At 46.4% G+C, this 25,867-nt stretch overlaps 2 protein-coding genes across 3 annotated transcripts in view; one reads left to right on the top strand and one right to left on the bottom strand.

The window, feature by feature from the left end:
* Positions 1-337: 337 nt before the first annotated feature.
* LOC122544256 (uncharacterized) lies at positions 338-4,869 on the bottom strand. Of its 2 annotated transcripts, none has more exons than XM_043683333.2 (2): positions 4,776-4,869; positions 338-2,685 (listed from the first exon to the last, which is right to left on the bottom strand). In XM_043683333.2, exon 2 carries the CDS (start codon positions 2,630-2,632, stop codon positions 1,919-1,921), a length of 714 nt encoding a protein of 237 aa, XP_043539268.1. In that variant the 5' UTR covers positions 2,633-2,685; positions 4,776-4,869; the 3' UTR covers positions 338-1,918. The 2 variants fall into 2 exon arrangements, with proteins under 2 accessions (XP_043539268.1, XP_043539269.1); XM_043683334.2 differs by having other exon boundaries at positions 338-2,682; positions 4,776-4,794.
* lig1 (ligase I, DNA, ATP-dependent) overlaps positions 4,848-25,867 on the top strand; it is a 92,892-nt gene continuing 71,872 nt past the window's right edge. Inside the window, exon 1 of the mRNA XM_087984590.1 lies at positions 4,848-4,941. Coding sequence (XP_087840716.1) covers positions 4,848-4,941 — 94 coding nt within the window. The remainder of the gene's footprint in view (positions 4,942-25,867) is intronic.

Raw genomic sequence — 25,867 nt, 5'->3', positions numbered from 1 at the left:
GCTCGAAGGGCTGAATGGCCTACTCCTGCACCTACTGTCTATTGTCTAGCCTGTCTAACCTTTACACTGAAGACAGAAACCCCACTGCCACCTCCATCCCAGGAGTCATTCGAGTGAAACTTGTGTGAACCGTCTCCAGTGTTTGGATAATCTGTTAAAATGCATAGCTGGTAGCCTCTTCTCAAGCTCCGTCTTTGCTGCCTGCCATTTTCTCTCCAACATGCAGCTAGTTTCTCCATGCACACTCTCCTCTCCCCTAATCTCTGTCACCCAAACACCACACACATGGTGCAGGACTCACTGCCCTTCCCCCTTGTTCAAAACGCACGGAAGCTGGTTGGTGAGAAACCCGGCTTTAATCTGACGTACAGAGGTGCTACGTGTTGCCTTGCTGTTGTTGTTGTAGTTGCAGTGCTACATCCAGCTCACGGACAGACTCCCAGGGGTCGAGTTCCTGGAGGAATTAGGATGGTTCTGGTGTCAATGGGGCATGGTGTTGATGTTGGTGCTGATGGGGGTCCAGTGTTGGTGTCGGTTCTGTTGGGGACTCGGTGTTGGTGGGGGCTTGGTGTTGGTGTCGGTTCTGGTGCGGGCTCGGTGTTGTTGTTTCTGGTGGGAGCTCGGTGTTGCTGTCAGTTCTGGTGGGGGCTCGGTGTTGGTTGTGGTGTGGGGCTTGGTGTTGGTGTTGGTTCTGGTGGGACACGGGGTTGGTGTCAGTTCTGGTGGGACACGGGGTTGGTGTCAGTTCTGGTGGGAGCTTGGTGTTGATTCTGGTGGGGGCTAGGTGTTGGTGTCGATTCTGGTGGGGGCTTGGTGTTGGTATTGTTTCTGGTGGGGGCTCGGTGTTGGTGTTGGTTCTGGTGGGAGTTCGGTGTTGGTGTCGGTTCTGGTGGGGGCTTGGTGTTGGTTTTGTTTCTGGTGGGGGCTCGGTGTTGGTGTTGGTTCTGGTGGGAGTTCGGTGTTGGTGTCGGTTCTGGTGGGGGCTTGGTGTTGGTATTGTTTCTGGTGGGGGCTCGGTGTTGGTTTTGTTTCTGGTGGGGGCTCGGTGTGGGTGTCAGTTCTGGTAGGGGCTTGGTGCTGGTGTTGGTTCTGGTGTGGGGCTTGGTGTTGGTTCTGGTGGGGGCTCGGTGTTGGTGTTGGTTCTGGTGTGGGGCTCGGTGTTGGTTCTAGTGGGGGCTCGGTGTTGGTTCTGGTGGGGGCTCGGTGTTGGTGTTGGTTCTGGGGGGGGCTAGGCTAGGTGTTGATGTCGGTTCTGGTGGGAGCTCGGTGTTGGTGTCGGTTCTGGTGGGAGCTCGGTGTTGGTGTCAGTTCTGGTGGGGGCACGGTGTTGGTGTCGATTCTGGTGGTGGTTCAGTATTGGTGTCAGTGTCTGTTCTGGTTGGGGATTGGTGTTGGTGTTGGTTCTGGTGTGGGCTCGGTGTTGGTGTTGGTTCTGGTCGGGGATTGGTGTTGGTGTCGGTTCTGGTGTGGGCTCGGTGTTAGTGTTGATTCTGGTGGAGCTCAGTGTTGGTGTTGGTCCTGGTGGGGCTCGGTGTTGGTGTCTATTCTGGTGGTGGCTCGGTGTTGGTGTCATTTCTGGTCAGGGATTGGTGTTGGTGTAAGTTCTGGTGGGGGCTCGGTGTTGGTGTCGGTTCTGGTTCTGGTGGGGTCTTGGTGCTGGTTCTGGTGGGTGCTCGGTGTTGGTGTTGGTTCTGGTGGGGGCTCGGTGTTGTTGTCGGTTCTGATGGGGTCTTGGTGTTGGTGTCGGTTCTGGTGGGTGCTCGGTGTTGGTTCTGGTGGGGGCTCGGTGATGGTGCTGGTTCTGGTGGGGGCTTGGAGTTAGTTTTGGTTCTGGTGAGGGCTCAGAGTGTGTGTCAGTTCTGATGGGGGCTCGGCATTGGTGTTGGTTCTGGCGAGTGTTGGTTTTGGTGGTATGTTCTCATGGCAGAGTGTCCTGGTCGGGTGGGCCGAGGGCCCAGCGCCGGCGGTGATGACACGCCCAATGCCGGCGGTGGATGTGCCGGTGCCGGGAGAGATTGGAGGACTGGTTGAAGCCCTTGCCGCAGAGCAGGCACCGAAAGGGCCTCTCGCCAGTGTGGACACGCTGGTGCTGCTCCAGGCTGGACATCCGGTTGAAGTCCTTGCCGCAGAGCGGGCACCGGAAGGGCCGCTCCCCGGTGTGGATGCGCCTGTGCCGTGCCAGGTTGGATGACTGGGTGAAGGACTTGCCACACTCGCCACACCGGTGCCAGCGCTCCCCGGTGTGCACCAGCCGGTGCCGCCGGAGGTCGGACGCCTGGCGGAAACATTTGCCACAGCATGGGCAGCCATGCGCTGGCTGGAGGGCGTGTGTGCGGCAGTGCCGGGCTAAGTTGGATGAGCGGCTGAAACCCTTGCCACAGGTGGTACAGCAGTGGCTGGCGTGGACCCTCTGGTGCAAGGAGAATGGCGACGCCCCGGTCACACCGCGCCCACACACCGAGCAGATGTACACCTCCTCCTCTTCCCCGGTTCCAGCAACCAGCAACTCCCCAGGCTGCTCAGGGACTGCCTCAGCCATGTCCGGTGCCTCCTGCTGGCCAGGAGCAGCAGAAACCCCCATCGCCGCTGCAGTCAGCTCCTGTCGAACTGGCTCCCGGACACAGGTAAGCATCCTCTTACTGTCCCAGCCTCACCGGGGCCACAGCTTTCTCTTCATCATCTCTACTGCGGGACAGAGAGAAGGAGAGGTGTCAGAGAGAGAGAAAAGCACGTAGAGAGAGAGAACGAGAGATGTCAGGGAGACAGAGAGAGTGAGAGAGTGAGGAAAACAGAGAGGGAGGAGATGTCGGACAGAAACAGAGAGAAAGAGAGAGAGAGAGAGTGTGTGACAGAAAGAGAGAGGGAGACTGACAGAGCCAGAGGGAGAGAGAAAGACACAGGCAGAGAGAAAGAGAAAAGGACATCAGAGATAAAGTGAGAAAGAGAAAGAGAAAAGGAGGGGCAAAGAGACTAGGAGTTATGTCAGAATGAGAGAGCATAAAGGAGAGACATCAGAGAGAGAGATAGAGAAGGGAAATGAGAGATATGAGAGACAGAGAAAGAGAACGGGGAAAGGAGATACCTAGATAGAGACAGAGGAGAAAGGAGAAAGATGAGACAGGTGGGAGAAAGGAGAAAGATAGAGAGAACTGGCAGCCTCTCACACCAGTTCATGCGACAGTCTCCCGCTCTCTCTCTCTCCGCGATCCATTTCCCACCATCTCCCCTGAACGGTGCCCCCTCTCCCCCATTCTCAGGTTTTTTCCTCTGCCCCTCCTTTCACAAGTTGGATTTTCTCCCATCTCTCTCATCTGGCTGAATAAATTCTTCGATTGGTTTCACATGTTGGCGCAACATCGAGGGCTGAAGGGCCTGTACTGCGCTCTAACATTATACGTTCAATGCAGTTCAAAACAGTCTTCCCTTCACTCTGAGGCTGTGCCCTCAGGTTCGAGTCTCGAACAGTCACAGAGATGTACAGCATGGAAACAGACCCTTCGGTCCAACTCATTCATGCTGACCAGATACTCTAAGTTACCACTTGGCCCATGTCCCTCTAAACCCTTCCTCTCCATGTCCCCCATCCAGATGCCTTTTAAATGTTGTAATTGTACCAGCCTCCACCACTTCCTCTGGCAGCTCGTTTCACACACATACCACCCTTTGCATGAAACATTTGCTTCTCAGGTCCCCCTTTAATCCTTCCCCTTACACCTTAAATCTATAACCCCTAGGTTTGGACACTACTGCCCGGAGGAAAAGACCTTGGCTAGTCATCCTATCCATGCCCCTCAGGATTTTATAAACCTCTATAAGGTCACCCCTCAATCTTCAATGCTCCAAGGAAAATAGCCCCAGCCTATTCAACCTTCTGCTACTAATCTTCTTGTCCACTCTATCCAGGCCTTTTGGTATTTTGTAAGTTGCAATCAGATTCCTCCTAATCCTTCTAAACTCCAATAAGTTCAGACTCAGAGTCCTCAACCTCTCCTCACACGACAAGCTCTTCATCCCCAGGATCATTCTTGTATCCAAGGGTCCCCTCCAAAGCCAGCACATCCTTCTTTATGTATGGGTCCAAAACAGCTCATAATACTCTAAATGCAATTTGACCAGACTCTTAGCAGTACATTTCTGCTCTTGTATTTTATCCCGACCACCAACTGAGCCTGCCTGTTAGCCTTCAAGATTGTTTTGAAAAAGGACTCCCAAGTCCATTTTGTGCTCCAGGTTTCAGAAGCCTTTCATCACGTAGGAAATAGTCTAAGTTCTACTCCTTCGCCCCCCCCCCCGTAGACCTCTCGGTCAAAATGCAGAGCCTGATCCCACATTTCCATGTTAAAATTGTAAACGCCATTCATCTGCTCAGTGTGTCAGCCTGGCAATGCCCTTGTTACGGCCATGTCGCTATCTGCCACCCTGTCAGCTGGTACTAATGCCCACTCTCTTCAATATCACTTTGAGGGGGCACACCTGAATCATTCCTAACCATGCAAAGAACTTGCCCTTCCCACACCCTTTCCAACCTTCAACAAAGGAATAAAAAAAATGGAAAAAATGGGGAGAGGAAAGTTTAAGCATTTTGCAAAACAAAAAGACCCATCTTCCCCCAAACCAATCTCCCCCTCCCCACCCCTACAGACCTGGGCTGAGTTTATTATTGTCTGCTTTCTTATGCAAATAAAAAAAAGGTTATTTTCCTGCGGAATTACAACAAACGTCGACCCTTCCAGGCGGGGAAGTCTGCATTAGTGCCTATGCATGCTTCTCCTTACCCGGGGGAAGCAGTCTGGGATTGCACCCCCTCCTCCACAAATCCCAGTCTCTCTTTCCCAGCTCCTGTGACAATGGCCGCCCGGCCGGCGCTGCGCATGCGCCTCGCAAGCCTCGCCCGCCCCCATGGCCGAGATAGACCGCTTTTCCGAGCGCGGGGCGCTTTGGGTAATAAGGCAGCCATTACTCCATTGTGCCTGATTCCCCTTTGAACTTCACTCATAATATGTGTCCTCCGAGCTTTCAACCCCCCACCATTTCTTCTCTGATCAGAAGATAGCTAGGGAGGGAATCATCCATCCAAAGAGACCCTTTGGCCCATCAGATCTGTACCACCATAGTTATACCACCCCTCAAGAAGGGTCACTGGATGTGAAACTTTAACTTTCTTTGCACAGCTGCTGGCAGACCTGCTGAGTTCTCCAGAAATTTCTGTTTTTATTTGTAAATCTACACTAGTACCACTTGCCTACCTGGACCCCATAGCCTTGAATGCTATGATAATTCAAAATGCTCATTCAAGTATTCTTGTAAGTAAGTGATTGTAAGTGTGAAAATAATTCAAAGTGGAGTGGATGAGGCCAAAACTGCGTTTTTTCATCTCCTCCTCATATCTCAGGGGTAACATCAATTGGCGAAAACTGCTCTGTGTCTCCAAAGACATTGTTTGGAGGTCAAAACAACCGCACAACCTGGGAGAATCAACTACACATTGATTAGCCGAATCGGGTCGGTCAGGGTAGCCTCGAGAAGGAGTTTATTGAATCCACAATAGTTTTCTTGAACAGTATGTAATGGAACTGACAAGTGAGCAAGCTGTCCTAGATCTGGTCCTTTGTAATGAGACAGGAATAATTAATGATTTCGTACTGAGGGATCCTCTTGGAAGGGTTGATCACAGTCTGGTTGAATTTAGAATACAGATGGAAAGCGAGAAAATAAAATCCAATACCAGGGCCGTGTGCTTAAACAAAGGAGACTACAATAGGATGAAGGAGGAGTTGGCTAAAGTAGATGGGAAGCAAAGACATTATTGTGGGGCAATTGGCAAACAGTAGAGGATTTTCAAAGCAATGTTTCAAAGTGCTCAGCAAAAGTATAAATGAATGAAAAGAAAGACTGTAAGAAAAGAAGTAATCGACCATGGGCATCTAAGAAAATAAAGGAGGCTTATCAAATTGAAAGAGAAGGCATACAACGTGTCCGAGATCAGCAGGAAACTAGAAGTAGGGATAGCTTTAAAGGTCAACAGAAAGTCATGAAAAAAGCTGTAAAGAAAAGTAAGATAGGTTATGAGAATAAACTATGTCAGAATATAAAGATAGATAACAAATATTTCTATAAATATATATAATGAAAAAGAGTGGATAAAGTAAACATTGGTCCTTTAGAGGATGAGAAGGGGCATTTAGTCACAGGATATGAGGAAATCGGTGAGGCATTAAATAGGTATTCTGTGTTAGTCTTCACAGTGAAGGACATGAGTAACATGCCAGTGATTGACAAAGAGACGAGGGTAGGAGAGGATTTGGAAACAATTATTATCACAAAAGAGATGATGTTAGCCAAGTTAATGGAGCTAAGGGTAGACAAATCTCCCGGCCCTGATGGAATGCATTCCAGGGTGCCAAAAGAGGTAGCAGGAGAAATAGCAAATGCACTTGTGGTAAGTTTGCAAAATTCACTGGACTCTGAGGCAGTTCCAGCAGATTAGAAAACAGCAAATGTGATGCCACTGTTTAAAGAAAGGAGGTAGACAAAAGATGAGGAATTATAGACCAGTTAGCTTAACTTCTGTAGTGGGGAAGATGCTTGAGGCTATTATCAAGGTAGAAATAGCAAGGCAGCTAGATAGAAATAGTCCCATTGGCAGGTGAGACATAGGTTTATGAAGGGCAGGTCATGCTTAACTAATCTACTGGAATTCTATCAAGACTTTATGAGCATGGTGGATAATGGGGACCAAGTAGATGTAGTGCATCTAGATTTTCACAGGCATTCAAAAGGCTGCTGCATAAAATAAAGATGCAAGGTGTTAAGGCAATGTATTAGCATGGATAGAGGATTGGTTAACTAACACGGAGCAAAGAGTGGGGATAAATGAGTGTCTTTCTGGTTGGCAATCAGTGACTAGTCTGCCTCAGAGATCAGTACTGGTACTGCAATTATTCACAATTTACACAGATTTAGAGTTGGGGACCACATGTAGCGTGTCAAAATTTGTGGATGACACTAAGATGAGTAATAGAGCAAAGTGTGCAGAGGACTGTGAAACTTTGCAAAAGGCCATAGATAGTTTAAGTGTGTGGCAGATGGAGTACAATGTTAATAAATGTGAAGTCACCCATTTTGGTAGGAATAGTAAAATATAAATTAACTGCAAAAAATGGTAAGAAATTGAAGCATGCTGTTGTGTGGAGGGATCTGAATGTCCTTCTGCATAGAACATAGAACATAGAACAATACAGCACAGAACAGGCCCTTCGGCCCACGATGTTGTGCCGAACATTTGTCCGAGCTTAAGCACCCATCCATGTACCTATCCAATTGCCGCTTATAGGTCACCAATGATTCTGACTCTACCACTCCCACAGGCAGCGCATTCCATGCCCCCACCATTCTCTGGGTAAAGAACCTACCCCTGACATCTCCCCTATACCTTCCACCCTTCACCTTAAATTTATGTCCCCTTGTAACACTCTGTTGTACCCAGGGAAAAAGTTTCTGACTGTCTACTCTATCTATTCCTTTGATCATCTTATAAACCTCTGTCAAGTCACCCCTCATCCTTTGCCGTTCCAATGAGAAAAGGCCTATCACTCCCAACCTATCCTCGTATGACCTATTCTCCATTCCAGGCAACATCCTGGTAAATCTTCTCTGCACCCTCTCCAAAGCTTCCACATCTTTCCTAAAATGAGGCGACCAGAACTGCACACAGTACTCCAAATGTGGCCTAACCAAGGTCCTGTACAGCTGCAACATCACTTCACGACTCTTGAATTCAATCCCTCTGCTAATGAACGGCTAATACACCATAGGCCTTCTTACAAGCTCTATCCACCTGAGTGGCAACTTTCAAAGATCTATGAACATAGACCCCAAGATCCCTCTGCTCCTCCACCTTACTAAGAACCCTACCGTTAACCATGTATTCCGCATTCTTATTTGTCCTTCCAAAATGGACAACCTCACACTTGACAGGGTTGAACTCCATCTGCCACTCCTCAGCCCAGCTCTGCATCATATCTAAGTCTCTTTGCAGCCAACAACAGCCCTCCTCACTATTCACAACTCCACCAATCTTCGTATCATCTGCAAATTTACTGACCCACCCTTCGACTCCCTCTTCCAAGTCATTAATAAAAATTACAAACAGCAGAGGACCCATGAATCACAGGAGCTTGGTCTGCAGATGCAGCAGGAAGTTTGTCCATCATTGCTAAATGGATTAAGTTTAAAAGCAGAGAGGTTATGTTGCAGCAGTATCGGATGTTGGTGAGGCCACACCTGGAGTACTTTGTGCAGTTTTGGTCTCCTTACTTGAGAAAGGATGTATTGGCACAAGGGTGAGAGGGTGCAGAGGAGGTTCACTAGGTTGATTCTGGAGTTTAGGGGATTGGGTTATGAGGGGAGACTGATTAGACTGGGATTATACTAATTGGAATTTAGAAGAAAGAGGGGCGATCTTATAGAAACGTATTAAATTATGAAGTGAATAGATAAAATAGAAATAGAGAGGACTTTTCCAGGGGCAGGTGAAACTAGGACAAGAGGGCATAGTCTCAAAATTAGGGGGAGTAGATTTAAGACCAAACTGAGGAGGAATCTTTCACTCAGGGTTGTACAAAGCTCTGGTACAGCCACACTTGGAGTATTGTGTACAGTTCTGGTCACCGCATTATAAGAAGGATGTGGAAGCTTTGGAAAGGGTGCAGAGGAGATTTACTAGGATGTTGCCTGGTATGGAAGGAATGTCTTACGAGGAAAGGCTGAGGAACTTGAGGCTGTTCTCATTAGAGAGAAGAAGGTTGACAGGTGACTTAATAGAGACATATAAGATAATCAGAGGTGGACAGGGAGAGCCTTTTTCCAAGTATGGGGATGGCAAACATGAGGGGACATAACTTTAAAGTGAGGGGAGATAGGTATAAGACAGGTGTCAGAGGTAGTTTCTTTACTCAGAGAGTAGTAAAGGTATGGAATGCTTTGCCTGCAACGGTAGTAGATTCGCCAGGTTTAAGTGCATTTAAGTGGTCATTGGACAGGCATATGGACGTACGTGGAATGGTGTAGGTGGGATGGGCTTCAGATTAGTATGACAGGGCGGCGCAACATCGAGGGCCGAAGGGCCTGTACTGCGCTGTAATGTTCGATGTTCTATGTAAATCTATGGAATTCCCTATGGAAGTAGTTAAGGCTCCCTCAGTAAATGCTTTCAAAGCCAAGGTAGATAATGTTTTGAACAGTAAAGGAATTAAGTGGAGCTGAGGCCGTGAAAGGATCAGCCATGGTCTTATTGAATGGGGGAGCAGGCTACATATACTCCTGTGCAGAGGGATCTGGGTGGCCCCTATTTCTTATGTTCTCACGTCTATTACTCTTAAAATAAAATCTGTCCCCGGGGGTAGTGATGTGGGGAGGCCACCAGAGGGTGGCATTGTATCACTTAAAACATATGGAGTGAGCAAGCGCGCACGAGAGAGAGAGAGAGAGAGACTTCTTAATTCATTCCTTCAATCAAACTTCCCTTCAGTGAGTCCTGTCAGCCAGAGGTAGACAGACAGACATAAACACACATATGGGAACACACATCAACATGACTGACCTTGGCTATTCACCCCATCCAAGCCCTTTGTGTTTTTATAAACTTCTATAATGTCACTCCATAGCCCCTGAAGCTCCAGGGAAAACAGCCCCAGCCTGTTCAGCCTCTCTCTGTAGTTCAAACCCTCCAACCCTGGCAACATCTCTGTATATCTTTTCTGAACCCTTTCAAGTTTTACAAGATTCATCCTATAACAGAGAGACCAGAATCACACGTGGTATTTCAAAAGTGGCCTAACCAATATCCTGTACAGCTGTAATGTGACCTTCCAACTCCTGTACGTACTGACACACACACACACACTCACACACGCGCACACACTCTCTCACACACACACACACACACACACAGACAGACTCACATACACACAGACACACACACACAGACTCTCTGCGCAGTAACTGACACTACCCTGAGTTTAACCGTCTTTAACACAGTTTGTGACAACCAGCTAATTTCCAGCTTTTACGGACATAATCTCGATGAGAAAGTGGGACAGGATGTGTTGTCCCCCTCTGAATTGTCAGGAAGGAGGTGAATGTGTTTAATAAGTTCATTATCATTTGCACAATAAGTAAACATCCACTCGTATACCAGATCCACGTAATCAAATGATATCCATCTGTGAAATGGATTGATGTTCATTCTCAGAAATTCATTAAAAGTAACATTTGCTGACCTAGCTGGTTAATTTCAGTCCCACTCACACTTTGTGTTGGTCTGTGTGAAAATACTGTGTTCTCCTGTGGGATAAATCTGAGTTCCTTACCTACAGAATCCTTTGTTCCCTTTTCTGAGTAAAAATGTGTTGTAGCTGGTTTGAAACTGCAGCTTTGTCTCTGTGCAAAGTTCAGGTTAGGTTTTTGCACGTGTGAGAGAGAGAGTAAAAATGTGTATGTGTGTGAGAGAGAGAGTATGTATGTGCATGTGTGACAGTGAGTGTGAAGGTGTATATGTGTGTGTGTGTGTGTGTGTGAGAGAGAGAGAGAGAGATGAAGTATGAGTGAGGGGGAGGGATGGGGACCATCTGGGCTGAACTATTGAGTTACTGCTTTCTCTCATAATTCCTCCCTCCCCCTGATCATCGTCCGTTCCCTCTTGGTCTGCTGCTTACTGGTTGGGAGGTGTGTTCCTGGTAGAAAGAGCTGGGATCTGACTGGATGAGCTGGGGTTTACTGGGAAGAGAGAAGGGTTTGAGTGACAGACCTGGGGGCAGCCATACATCCTTTTGCCATGTGGCCAGAAGCGGGAGGTCAGTGTCAGAGGGTTTCTGTCTGTGTGTTTGAGTGAGTGAGCGAGAAACATTTTGACTATAACCTGGTGTTGTGTGATTTTCAACTTGGTCCACCCCAATCCAACACTGGCACCTTCAAATCGAGAAAGAGAGTGTATGGGTACTGCTGGAATATCAATGCCAGGTTTGATTCTTTACACACCCCTGCCCCCCACCCCCACCCCCACCGTTTCCTGAAGCAAACCCCAGGGGCAAGGTCTGTCCCTCATGGAAAAGAGGGAGTGTGAGAAACCATTGAGGCAGAGACAGTCCTGGGACCTACAGCAGTGGTGAGTGTCACCTCTTCCTGAACTCCTGTCTTTCTCTGACTGACTTCTCTTTATGACTTTCTCTGCTTCTGCCTCTTGCACCCTCTCTCTCTCTCTCTCTGTGTCACATTCTCTCTCTCTCTCTCTGTCACATTCTCTCTCTCTCTCTGTGTCTTGTCTCTATTTTGCTATCTCGCTCTTTGTCTCTTTTTCTTTCTTTCTCTCACTTGTGGTTCTGTCTCTCACAAAGCCAACTCTTGTATTGCTTTATTTCATTCTCCCATTCTCTTTGTCCCCTCCCTCTGTCTCTCTTTCTCTCTGTGTATTTTCCCTCCATCTTTCTCTCTTCATCTTTCTCTTTGCCTCAATTTTCCTCTGCCCCATGTTTTTCACTGCATCTTTTTTTTTCCCACAGCCCCCCCCCCCCCCCACCCCCACCCCTCAAAATTTTGTCTCCATCTAAATTTGCCGAATTTGGGCCCTGCCAAATTCGCACCCGAGAATTTTGTGTCACCCAATTTTGAGCCCCCCTTCTAGTTCGCTCATTTCATACCTTCCCCTCCTCCATTTTCTGCCCCCCCCCCAAACACCCCGATGTTCCCTAAACATGTTTCACTGCCTCATAGTTTTGCTCCTCTCTTTACCCATCCCCAAGGTGTGTCACTCAGTTTTGCCCTCTCCCCACAGTTTTCTACCCAATCCCCAAACCTTGGACCCCTCCAAATAACGTTGCTCCTCCTCAGGTAATTGCACTCCCCTGCACAAATATTTTGCCAGCCACCTGGCAAATACTATCCCCTCAAATATGCATTTCCCCCATTTCAGTTCTCCCCCAAATATTGCCCCCAAAGTTTGTCCTCCATCACAGTTGTGGGATATAGGTAAAGTAGTGTTACTTCTGCAATCATAATTACTTGTGCAAGGTAAATGCACTCACACCAGTGTATAGTTGTTTCAACCAAGAGCTGAGTCAAAAAGAATGAAAACTATGTGAAGGAAATGTATAATTGTTTTTGTATTAGCTAAAATGTGCATACAAGAATGAAACGTGCCTGCAAACAATGGTAGATGTTATAGACAAATAGATAAGGTGCTGTGAGGATGTAGGTTAAGCCAGATATGCTTGTACAAACAGTAGTTATAAGCATCTGTTTCCCACTTCTGCAAAAACACAAAAACAAACCCCAATTAAAAAGTCATAAGGATCAATATGGTTGGGGAAAGGGAGGAAATGTCACAGCTGGGGGAAATATATAGTAGTGAAGGAGGATATACCTAACAATGGGCCTCAGCAGGATGTGGTGACATAGCCGAGTAAAACTTGTCCTTTGTTATGTACAAGGCCGGATAAGGCAACAGAGAAACAATAGTAATGGGCACCGGGTTGGGAGTAGTGAATCCTGTATAAGATATGTACTTGCTAAACTCTGCGTGCCCTATTCCAGGCACCACGCTTACAACTGTATAATAAACATACTGATTGCTTCAGATCTTGTCTCGGACTGAAATTATTGAAGTGAGTGAGCTTCGTTTCTCACACAATATTTCAACTCACCCACTTTGTGTGCCCCCCCCCCCCAATATTGGCCACTCCCACAAAACTTTGAGATCCCTTCAAATATTCCCCACACTGAGCCATAGTCCACAAATATTTTGCCCCCCCCAAAAACTATTTCTGCTTCTCAGTTTCTAATTCCACTCGCCATGGAGCTTTACCTGCCTCATTCTAGTTTTGCAGGGGACAGAGAGGGGTTAACTGTTGGAAAGGATTGTTCCCATTGACTGCAACCTTGATGCTGTCTGTGGGGGGGGAGCGGTGCGGGGGCTTTGAGGAAGTGTGGGGGTGGGGGGAGGTCAGTGAAGGCTCTGGGAATGGGGAGCAGGGGAGTGCTATGTATTTCAAATGAGCAGAAACTGCAGGGTCTGACCTCTGCCTACCAAATGTATTGGATTAAATTGACCCTCTCTGTCAACATGGGGGGGTCATGTTAACATTTTGTTGCTTGTGGGATCCTGCACAGCAAGGTGAGGGTGGGAGTGGGGGGGGGGTTAGATGGGGACGTTGGAGGGAAAAGGAAGACAGCTGACAGAGGGAGAGGGGGTTTGGTGGGGGTGTGGGTACAGGATCTGTTTGTGGGGGGTTGGGTGGATGGGAGAAGCAGGGTTAACACCAGTGTTCAGTCAGAGCCCAGCTCCTGAGTTGAAATGGAGGAGGGGGAGGCCTGTTTTCACAGTACAGCCCTTGGTGTGCGGTGAGAGTCTATGGCCTCTGTCCTTTTACAGTAGGGGTCAAACTTTCCAAATTCACACAGAGTTGGCGGGGGTGGTTTCTGAGAGTGGGCAATGAATATTGCAGACATTTTCACTCTCCTTTAGGATGGGGGGGGGGGGCTTGGAGGGGGAAACAACTGCTGGGATCCTGCTGTGCAGATTGTCCTTCAGCTCATTATCAGTCCCCTCTCTTCATGTGAGCGGCTGGGGTCGCAGAGATAGTGTTGGTGTTGGTGGGGAATCCTTCCGCAGTCCCGCACAGGGCTGCCTGTGGGATCTTGCTGTGTACCCCCTTGGTCTGAGGGTTTACCTTTACACTTGACACCAGTCTGACTACTGGGCCAAGTTGAGTTTGCCCATGGTGTGATGGTGGGTGCAGTGTCGCATCCTTCCTTTACCCCAGTCTAGACTTCACCTCCACCCCCCCCCCACCCCCCCCCCCATCCCCTGTGTTTCACAATCTCTCCGTCCCTGTGTTTCTCTCTCTCTCTCTCACCGTGCCCCAAGATGAACCACAGAAAAGGAACGGCTGCCTGGAGAGATAGGGAAATCCAGCCCTCCCCTCCCCTGTTCCCCTCACCTCAGCCGTAAACTGCATTCGAGTGGTGCCTGCACCTCCCAATTAAGCCTCGCTGCCTGGCGGCCCCCTGCCTGATACCACTCTCCCACGTAACGATTCACAAAGCTTCACAGAGGATCAGGGCTGCTGCTGATTCCTCCCCACTCCCCCCCACCCCCCCACCCCCACCCTCCAACCTGCCGTGCTCACACACAATCCCCTGAGAAGGGGCTAAAGTTGGAATGAAGGAACAACCGCACAGCAAGATCCCACATGCAGTCTCGCTGCATTCCAACAGAATCACATCACACACACGCAGTTACAAACCAGGGGCTGCAAAGACTGAGACACTGTCACCCCTCCCCTCCACCCCACTCATTGTCCCTGTCTCTTTCTCTCTGTCCCGGATTCTCATCTTCACTCGTGCTGCAAACTATTTCTCCTTCACTTTCAATGTTCAGTGACTAGAGACCTCCACACCTCCAGCCCCTTGTATCTATTCCCTGACCCTATATCCCCACTTGCACACTCCCCACAGCCCTTCGATCTCACGTCCATCCCTGCCTTCCCATGTTCTCTCCCTCTCTCCTTCCATCTCTCTGTCCCCACACTCTCTCCCAGACTTAACCTCTGTCACTTTGCAAAGCAGACCGGTCGCATTGCAGCATTGACCATTTTAAAATGATTGGACAGTCCAGAGAGATTGCCGGGGGGAAGGAGCAAGACCCAGACTGAGGAATGGTGAATGGAGGGAGGGAAAGATGGGGGGAGAGAGTGAGAGTGAGAGAGACACACACACAGAGGAAGGTGCAGAGGGAAGCAGATGCACAGAATGAGAGAGAAAATAAACAAGAAAAATGTAAAATTAGAGCCTCTGCAAAAGATATTTTGAGACAGAACCACTTCAAGTCATAGAGATGTACAGCACAGAAACACACCCTTCAGTCCAACTTGTCCATGCTGACCAAATATCCTATGTTGCAGTGTAGGCCGCACTGCAGGTAATGAAACACGCAAGATCCTACAAGCAGCAGAGTGACTACAGACAGATTGTGTGTCTCCCTGATGCTGGTTAATGATTTAATCCTGGCCCCTGATAAACAAAAAGAGTTTGCTCTCTCTCGCTGTCTCTCTCTTTCTCTCCTCCCATCTCTGATCTATTTTTCTCCCCCATCTCTCATCTTTCTTGCTCTCTCTCTCTCTCTCCCCCCCATCCTTCATCTCTCTCTCTCTCTCCCCCATCCTTTATCTCTCTCTCTCTCTCGCCCCATCTCTGATCTTTCTCTCTGTCTCTCACTGTCACTCTCTCTCTCATCTCAATCTCTGACTTTTCTCTCTCTCTCCATCTCTGATCTTTCTCTTTCTCTCTCACTGTCTCTCTCTTTCTCTCCCCCCATATATCATGTTTCTGTCTCTCTTCCCCCTCCATCTCTGATCTTTCTCTCTCTTTTTCTCTGCCTCTCCCCCTTTCCATCTCTGATTTCTCTCTCTCTCTCATTGCATGTCTCTCTCTTCCCTCCTCCATCTCTAATCTTTCTCTCTCTCTTGTTGTCTCTCTCTCACACACACACTGTTCTCTCTCTCTCCTCCAAATCTCTGATCTTTTCTCAGTCTCTCTTTCTCTCACTTACCTCCATCTCTGATCTTTCTCTCTCTCTCACACTGTCTCTCTCTCTCCTCCTCCTCCACCTTTGATCTCTCTCTCAAGTTTGTACGTTGTAATCCTTATCTCGCCTTATTAAAAGACTGTTGCGTTGATAGTTGACAATATTGTTTTACAAACTCGAGCACTGTTTCCCAGCAGTCTGTGTGCCAGCACCACTGCAGACCATTGATGCACAGTGCGATCCCACACCTTGTGCCTCCCTGCTCCAGAACGTGCTGAAATCCCACTTTATGTTCAGCTAAGAAGCCGTCAGTGTCGTTTGGAATCCTTTTTTAAAACAAAAATCACCCCCTCTGACCCAGGATTTAAGTTTGCGTGTGGCACTTTGTAGAAGAAAGTGATTGGAGCCGGGCAGTGACGAGATATTGGAGATCCCCATTCTCTTTCCCACCCCCACCTCCCCCGATCCTTTGCCAGCTCCCTCCTGCACACTCTCTCTCTCTTTGCCTATGTTTTGTCTTTTTACTCCTTCGTTTAAAAAAAAATCACGTGGCGCTGCAAAATATTTCTAGCCGCCACCCACTTAAAATTAGAACAAGTCAGACTGTTGTGTGTGGGATCCTCAGGGAATTGAACTGAAATGGGCAAACTATGTCTTATTGATTGGACTATCAAATATTATCATCCTGGCCTACACACATCACGCATTACTCTGATTTGGGAATGAGTCTTTGGAGACCCTTTCGCATTGAGGTTTTTAATTTCCTCTTTGGGGAGTCCTCTCGGTCAGATACGCACCGGAAGGAGGGTTGACATGTTTGTGTCAAATCCCTGGTTCCCTTTAACCCCGAGATTCAAATTTGTTCTTAAAATGACAGGGCCGCAATCCGACAGAGCCCAGTTAACCAGAGGGCCCTAAAGTAAACCAGGGACTCTGGAGTGAATCGAACCCCAGGGTAATAAACAGACACACAACTTAGGTGGGCCCCATGGGGCCCTGTCCAATAGGCCTCAGGCCGTTTTAGTTTCAAAATAAAAGATTCCTGTGTGAGGTGGCCGGATGGAGGGAGAGGGAGAAAGTTACTGGAAGAGGAAAGGATGGACACCTTTAAAGAAACCGCACAGCAGGAGGCCAGGGTTTCCAGTCCCTCCCTCACACAAACTGTCCCTCAGCAATGCCCAGCCTCTGATTAAATTGGGGAAAACTTTGGGAAATTTCAATCCTGGACCCATCAGGCAGCCTCTAAATGGTGAGTTCATTGAGATATTCATTGCTACAGTCATGTTGCTACAGGCCATCAAAGCACAGCAAAATCCCTTAGGCAGCAATGTGTCAGGAACAAGATCAGCTCAAATTCTTGTGACGGGATATTGATTAAATGTTAAATATTTGCTATATCCCCAGGCACTAACATGACACATATTTAACAATCGCAAATACCTCTCTCTCCCACCCTCCGTCTCTCTCTCTCTCTCCCCCTCACCCAATGTCACTTTAATATTCACACATTTTGCTCTGACGTGATAAAAGGTCTTTAGAGAGAGAGTTTTACATTTAAGCCTTTAAGTTCCTCCTTGGGGACTCCTGTCGATCAGAGGAGGGGGCTTGACATATTTGTGTCAAATCCCAAGGTCCAGGTTACTTTAACCCCAGGCTTCAAATCTGTTTTAAAAACACCCAGGGCCGCAATCCGACAGGGCCCAGTTATCCAGTGGCCCTGAGGAAAACCAGAGCCCACCCAGAGAGGAGATTAAACCTCGGGGTTATAAACAGATAAAACTCACATGGGCCCCACAGGGTGTAGCCTGTCCAACAGGCCTCAGGACCATGTCCCCCTCTTGGAGAAAGCCAAACATTGCCCTCCTTAGATCTTCTTTGAAAAAAAAAACCCCCGGGAGGAAAAAAGAGGTAACATTAGTTGAAAGGCAAAGTGGGAAAATCTCTGTGAAGAGATAGCACAGCAAGATCCCAGGTTTTCCTCACTGTCACTCTTGGCAACATCCAAACACAAACATGTCAGGTGATGAGTTGAGTTTTCAAGCCAGACCCTTTGGAAACCTTTGAAGTGACGGGTTAGCTGACTAAACCAGTCACTGCCCGTGTGTTACTGGGGCAGTTGGTACACAGTGCGGCAATGGATCAACAGCCAGAATAATTTGATTGATTCTTCCCTCTATGATGCTGGTTAAGTTCTAATGATTTCCTGTTACCCCAGAATCTTACAATACAGATAATTCAGAATCTTAAAATGCCTCTCTCTCTCGCTCTCCTGTATCTCCTGCTCTCTCAATTCCCCAAACCTCTCTGTCACTGTCAGATTTTACCATCCTGCTCTACTCCACAATCCGCATTCAACCTCGGGATCATAAAGAGACACAGATCCCCATTGGGCTGCTGCCTCTAGAATAGGCCTCAGGCCAATGTTCACCCCTCCACATCCCCCTCCCCGCCACCGCCCCTTCAACCTCCACACCCCACCTCTGGAGGTCATTCTTGTTCAAAGCTTTCCAAACCCCTGAACGATCTGGATCTTCACATTCGCAGTTTTCCAAATAAAATTTCCTCATGATAAAAAGAGAAAAGATTAGTCGAAAGGGAGAGTGAGAGCATTTTGGAGCAGAATTATACAGCAAGAGCCCAGGTTTATCTGCACGCTCTCCCTCCTCCACTGCATTACATAAGATCATAGCAACATCAAAATACAGAACAAATCATAAGACAGCAATTAACCAGAAACCTGAAGTAATAACATTTTACAGACACAGACTTACAGAGACATACACTCACACTCTCTCTCTCTCTAACACACACATACTGTGGAAGCCAATTTCTTGGTCATGGCTTCCCCCCCCCAGAACCATTTTGATGAAGTGCACCTCACCCAGCAGAACAAAAGTATTTGACATGTAACTGTGAGAGGCTGTCTCACATGACTTAGTTCCTCTTTCACAATGATGTGATGTATTGCTGGTGTGTGTAGATTAATTGCTCAAAGATGCCTTGCTTGTCAATCAGCTTCTCTCTCTCTACGATATATTGCTTAATGTGTATTGTTCCTCGAATTAAGGACATCTGTCCTACATTTGTTATGAAGCTCTGTAATGTTGCGTGATAACTTTCAATCCTGTCTACTTGTGGAATGTGTAGCATCAGTTAGGGCTGACCCGTGATTCGGTTCCTCCTCGGACCATCCTGACTCTTTGTGATGAACAGATAAACCAGGGTTTTGTTTTCTATATAATCCTGTAACATTTAGCTCTACTTCGGAGTCGTACTGAGCCACAGTGTGGGACGGTGGTCTCCCCATGATATATTGTGTAATAAACTGGTTAATGCTCAAGGTCTGCCTCTCAATATTTTCTTCAACACATACACACTTTCCCTCACACACACTCTTACATTCTCTCTGACACGTACACTCTCTCTCACACGCAAACTCTCTCTCACACACACAGACCTGCTCACTCAATCACTCAGGGAGAATGCAGTTTGAAAATATTCGGCATTGGTCCCACACCCACCTCTAAGATTCCCCGACCCTAAACGTCCCCCGACACACACAAAACAGGCCAGACCATGAGGATATTTGCTGAGATGCTCTCTTGGGATTTTCCTGCTGTCAATGTTATCTCCAGATATAACTCTGTTCTCCATCTCTCTCTCTCTCTCTCTTGCTTGCTCTCTCTCTCTCTCATTCTCTCTCCCTCTTGCTCTTTCTCTCTCTCTTGCTCTCTCTCTCTTTCTGTAAAGATTAAAGATTCAGAAGGTATCAGTCAGTCAGCCATTTTAGCAACCATTGGAGAGACTTTGGCCATTTCATGTTTCTGTGTGTCTCTCTGTGTGTTCATCAACATTTCATCAGTAAAAGGTGGGAATTATCTGAATGACACGAACAGTGTTAAAGATGGTTAAACTCAGGCAGTGTCAGTTACTGCACACGGAGTCTTCCTTTGTGTGAATATTTCTGTGTCCATGTCTGTGTCTGTGTCTATGTCTATGTCTCAGTGTGTGTCTCTGCACCTACCTGAGTGCTTCTGTCTCTGTATGTATGTGTTTCGATGTCTTTCTGCAGATATATATTGTTATGGAATAGGCCAGATGACTCAAAACACTCTTAATCAGGCAACCCAGGTCATAACTTTGCAACTTGTTTTGGTAAGTGTACAGTGAAAATTACCCGGAGTAAATTAGCTAGGTTGGCTACCAAGTTTTAAAACAGACAGAAATGTATTCATAAAATTACACAATGAAACACAAAGACCAAGAATAAAAAACCCTTATAGAACTCAGTCTATCCAAACAAGGTTTAATTATGCTGTTCAGAATATACACAATACTCCCAAAAAGCAAACCCCCTGAAACACAATAAAAATGTAACAAATGCTTACATGTTGAAGTTAGAAGGGCAAAAGGAGAAAGAGTCTAGCAGCCTGTTTCCATACAGCTTAACTCCTTAACTCCTTAACTAGTTCTGGACTGAACTGCTCAGTGTGAGAAACAAACCCCACTTAATCAATAATTTTCAGTCCGAGTCAGAGTTCCGAAGCAGCGCATTTATTTGAACATCTTTAAAGATGGTTGGCTCTACGAGGAGAGACACACCCGACAGTAAAATACAGAGCTTTTTATACTTTTTCCTGACACCCCTACACTGAGCAATAAACCTAAAATAACTGTCTATTTCATTCTATCCCCTTATTTGATTATTACTTGCGCCCGTTATTCCTTCATTTGGTAATTCCCTGCATTCAAGCCTAAGCCGATCATACTTATTAATTACTTCACTTGTTTTTCTTTATGTCTGCCTTATTTGGCTGTCTTTGTTCGTTACAGCCTTCCTGTTATTTTGTCCAGTTCCTCTTTCTTTTCTAACCTTCTGACTTCTGAGATCGTCCTTTACTATCCTGATAGTCCAAAAAGCGGACCTACAAACTATGAGCTTATTGCGAAATGTCCTTCCTGCTTCTTTTTTTGTGGTCAGCTACAACACTCAAAGTAATTTCTTAGCTTAAAACTATTTCCTAAAAGACCCTCTATATTCGTTTAAATCAACATACACCTGATAACCTGAAATTTTTCTCTCTCACTCAACCAGAGAGCTGGCCACATTAAAGAGGTCTCTTCTAAAACATGACCACTTTGGCCTGAAGTCTCATTTGTTTATATAAAAACAAAAGGCCTCTCAAAAATCCTTTTTCTCAAACCAGACCAAACTAGTCTGATTGGAGCCGGGAGCTGTTTATGACCCCTCTGAAAGAAAAATCAAGGACACAGCATCCTTGTGGAAAGGAACAGCTTTTCAGAAAAAAAAAGGACCAGCTTTGTGACACCTGTCTCCCCCCCCCTCCCCCCGCTTAAAAAAAATGAACCATCAATATCAAAAGATGGCTTCATTTTTAAAATCCTTCAAAAACAAGTGAGTAGTCTAAACACACATAGACACTATACAAACGATATACATGCAAACATGCACAACCACATGCAAACATGCAAACCACATGCAAATTCAGGCCATGGCACACCCTCCACCAAATGCCTCCGTATCTCATTTGAGTTTCGATAACGCATTGGCAATCACGTTTTCGTGACCTGACCCATGTACAATTGTCCAACTGATTGGCTATAACAACAAGCCCCATCTAAACAGCCTGGCATTTTTGTCCTTAAATCTTTCCACAAATGTCAATGGGTTATGATCAGTGTATACTGAATTGCTTCAGATGCACTGCTGGTAATAAAAACACTGAAATGTTGTAATGCCAACACCAAGCTCAAAGTCTCTTTCTTCACCATTGAATATTTCTGTTGATGAATATTCAACTTCCTGGAAAAATAACCGATGGGTCTTTCTATTCCCTCGTCACCCTCCTGCAGGAGCACCGCACTGACATCCACATCACTGGCATCAATAGCTACCATGAAAGGCTTCACGTAATCCGGTGTGGCTAATACTGAGGCAGTGGTTAACACAGTGTTTGGGCTGTCAAACGGCTTTTGACAGTCCACTGTCCACTGAAACTTCTTGCCCTTTTTGAACAATTCGGCGAGTGGAGCAGCCACACTGCTAAAGTTCGGCACAAACTTCCGATAAAATCCACTTAGTCCCAGGAACCGTGGTACTGCTCTTTTCATCGACAGTGTGGGAAATTCCCTAATTACTTCCATTTTCCCATCCCATGGGGCCATTTGTCCATGTCCATTAACAAGGCCCAGGAAGGTATCTTGGGCTTTGGCAAATTCACATTTAGCCAGGTTTCCCACCAAGCTTGCTTTCTGAAGTAGATTGAACAAGTCCGATAAATGCTGTAAATGTTCCTTCCATGAGTGACTAAAAATCACCAGGGCTTCAATTTGCACCACACAGTTGGGTAATTCATTAGTCAACCTCTGAAATGTGGCTGGAGCGTTTTTCATATCAAATGGAATGACTTTGAACTGATATGGTCCATTTGGCGTTACAAAAGCCAAAGCTGCCTTTGCTCTCTCTGACAAAGGTACTGGCCTGTAGCCTCTGAGCAAGTCCGATTTAAAAATGTAAGTTGCTTGTCCTACTTTATTGACACAGCCCACCAACTGTGGAATTGGATATGCATCAGTCTTTGTAACGGTGTTGACTTTTCGGTGACACTACTCTTGACACACTCCAATTTGCTTATCGGACCAACAGATCCACGTCAGATGCCATATCACTTGTCCTTCACTCCTCCATAGAACATCTTGACACCAAGAACAGCTAAGTAAGAATCCTTCTCATTGATTACAGTTAAGCCTTCAACACTATTACCCCCTCGAGACTGATTACTAAACTTAGTGATCTCGGACTAAGCCCCATTCTCTGCAACTGGATCCTCAGTTTCCTGACCCACACAGGCCATAATCGGTGAAGATTGGGGACAATATTTCATCATCACTAACACTCAACACTGGAGCCCCCCAAGGGTGCATACTCACTCCCCCTATGGTACTCACATTGTACCCAGATCAGGCAGCATCCGAGGAGCAGGAAAATCATGCCAGATTTTCCTGCTCCTCGGATGCTGCCTCACCTGCTGTGCTTTTCCAGCACCACACTAATCTAGACTCTGGTTTCCAGCATCTGCAGTCCTTGTTTTTACCTCACATTATACCCATGACTGCGTCGACAAATACCAGACTAATGGCATTTACAAGTTCGCTGATAACACCACCATAGTCGGTCAAATCTCAGATGGCAACGATAGACTGCAGGCAGGTGAAAGATCTGGAAAAATGGTGCACCGAGAACAACCTAGCTCTCAATGCCGGCAAAACCAAGATACTCATTATTGACTTTTGGCGGGATGTTAGTAATTCCCCCTTACACATTAACAGCACAGAGATGGAACAAGTGGAGAGTGTCAAACTCCTGGGAGTGGTCATCCACAACAAGCTTTCTTGGACTCTCCATGTGGACGCACTGGTTACAAAGGCCCAACAACATCTCTTCTTCCTCAGGCAGCTGAATAAATTTGGCATGACGGTGAATACCCTCGCCAACTTTTATAGGTGCGCCATTGAGAGCATTCTATCTGGATATGGCAACTACCTGGTATGGCAACTGTACCATTCAAGATCGGAGACGGTTACAAAGAGCGGTGAACTCAGCCCGGGCAATCACAAAGGCCAACCTCCCATCTATAGAATCCATCTACCAGGCCCGCTGTCAAGGAAAGGCCGCCAGCATTCTCAAAGATCCATCCCACCCTGGCAATGTTTTTCTACAAACCTCTACCATCGGGGAGAAGGTACAGAAGCCTGAACACACGCACCAGCTGGTTTCATAACAGCTTCTGTTGTTAGAATACTGAATGGACTCACAAACTCTTAACATTCGCCTGTTCCTGTGTTTTTGTTTTTGCCGCTGTTTCCCCATTATTTACTATCTGTGCTATTTAACTCTGTGATCTGCCTGTATCGCTCGCAAGACAAAGTTTTTCACTGTGCCTCGGTCCACGTGATAATCAATTCAATTCAATTCTAAAGCTGTGTAACTTCCCTTGTGCTTTTTGTTACTAGTCCAACAAAACTCCCAGGCTTGTTCAGTTTTCCTGCATCTAGCTTTCTCCTAGTCCACCAACACTGTGATTTTGTGTGGCCCACTTTATTACAATGAAAACACTGGAGCTTTTTAACTTCTTTGTCCCCCTCAAGGGTTTCTTTTTTACCCTGTGGTAAGTTATCCTTATGATCTTCACTGAGATCTACCTTTCCCTTTCCACGTGAGGATTTCTCTTTTCCCCAATTTCTATCCCTCATGGACTGGCATTGATTCTGGAAGCCAAACCATGTTTTATGGACCAGCTCACAATCATCAGCCACTCCAGCTGCTAACCTCGCTGTTTTAACTCTCTGCTCTCCCACATGAGTTTGCGCTACTTCAGGCAGTGAAGTTTTGAATTCATTCAAAATAATGACCTCTCTAATTGCATCATAGGTTAGCACGATTTTTAAAGCTCTTATTTATTTATTAAAATGACTCAATATAGGCTTGACTAGGGTCCCTCCTTAGATTTCTGAAACATTGTCGGCTTCTGATATAGCCCACATGCACTTAAGATGGCTTTTTTTCACCTACTTATATTCCCCAGATACCTTTTCTGATCTTGATGCAAATACCTCATTAGCCCTATCTACAAGTTTTGTTTGGATCAACAAAACCCACATGGTCACTGGCCACTGCATTTGTTTAGCCACATTTTCAAGTGAGATGAAAAAGGCTTCCACATCCTTCTCATCAAACTTAGGCAATGCTTGAATGTACTTAATCAGTTTCTCACTCGGCTTCTGACTACTAGGGGCTAGCTCATCCTCACTGAGGTAAAAACAATGACTGCAGATGCTGGATTCCCCACTGAGCCGACCCTCAGCCTTTTAAACTGACTTTCCTTTTCAAGTGTCAGTTTTTGAAGTTCAAAGGCTCTCCTTTTATTTCTCTTTTGCTTTTAATCGTAACTCAAACTGTTTCATTTCTGCTGCCCTTTAGTATCTCTCATCTCTGACTCAAGCTGCGTCATTTGTAATTTAATTTTTGCCGTCTCTACAGATTCTGATAGTTTCTCCGGCAAGTTTAAATACTGAGCTACTGTGGTAATTATCTCTCTTTCCTTCACAGGAGCAGGCAGCTCCGATCCCAGCTGGTCTGCTAATTCCTGCAGCTTGGTCTTATTCACCTTTTGCAAAAATTCCAAATTCACTGAATCCACATCCAGAAAACCTTTGGTGACTAAAAGAGCTATTACTATCCCGAGCTTTGTCTAACCAATCAAGCCAACACCCGAAATGAAAACACTAGCACCTACCACTCGCTGTTTAAAATCCCGCAAAAAGTCCACAATCTGTTATGGACCATGCCAGATCACTTAAAACATTCCTAAACAGGCAGCCCAGACCATAACTTTGCATCTTGTTTCGGTAAGTGTCCAGTGAAAATTACCCAGAGTAAGTTAGCGAGGTTGGCTACCAAGTTTTAAAACAGACAGAAATGTATTCACAAAATTACACAATGAAACACAAAGACCAAGAATATAGAATCCCTTCAGAACTCAGTCTATCCAATCAAGATTTAATTATGCTGTTCAGAATATATACAACAGACCCAGTAAGCAAACCCCTTGAAACACAATAAAAATGTAACAAATGCTTACATGTTAAAGTTAGAAGGGCAAAAGGAGAGAGAGTCTAGCAGCCTGTTTCCATACAGCTTAACTCCTTAAATAGTTCTGGACTGAACTCCTCGGCTAGAGGAATTCCTGCTGAAGAGCTTTTGCCAGAAACGTCGATTTTCCTGCTCCTCAGGATGCTGCCTAACCTACTGTGCTTTTCCAGCACCACACTCTCGACTCTAATCTCCAGCATCTGCAGTCCTCACTTTCACCCTGGTCAGCTCGAGAGATAACCACTTCTCTTTCATTATCCAGGTCACTACTTTGGCCTCAAGTCTCATCTGTTTACATATAAACAAAACGACCTCTCAGAATCCTTTCTGTACCAAACTAGTCTGATTGGAGCCGGGAGCTGTTTATGACTCCTCTGAAAAAAAAATCAAGGACATCGTATCCTTGAGAAAAGGAACAGCTTTTGAATAAAAGGGACCAGCTTTCTGAAAAATAAAATATATAGATATACACCATGTGTCTGTGTGCGTCTCTGGCTCTGTATGTGTTTCTGTCTCGGTATATGCGTCTATCTCTGTTGAACTATCTCTGTGTGTTTTTGCATGTTCTGAGCAAGGGTCACTCGACTTGAAACGTTAACTCTGACTTCTCTTCA

This window comes from Chiloscyllium plagiosum, unplaced genomic scaffold (assembly GCF_037043375.1).
Source record: "Chiloscyllium plagiosum isolate Xiang-an unplaced genomic scaffold, Cpla_swu_hap1 HiC_scaffold_49, whole genome shotgun sequence".
NCBI classification, from domain to species: domain Eukaryota; kingdom Metazoa; phylum Chordata; class Chondrichthyes; order Orectolobiformes; family Hemiscylliidae; genus Chiloscyllium; species Chiloscyllium plagiosum.
The sequence above is the reverse complement of the archived record's forward strand: the minus strand, read 5'-3'. Positions and strand labels throughout refer to the sequence as shown.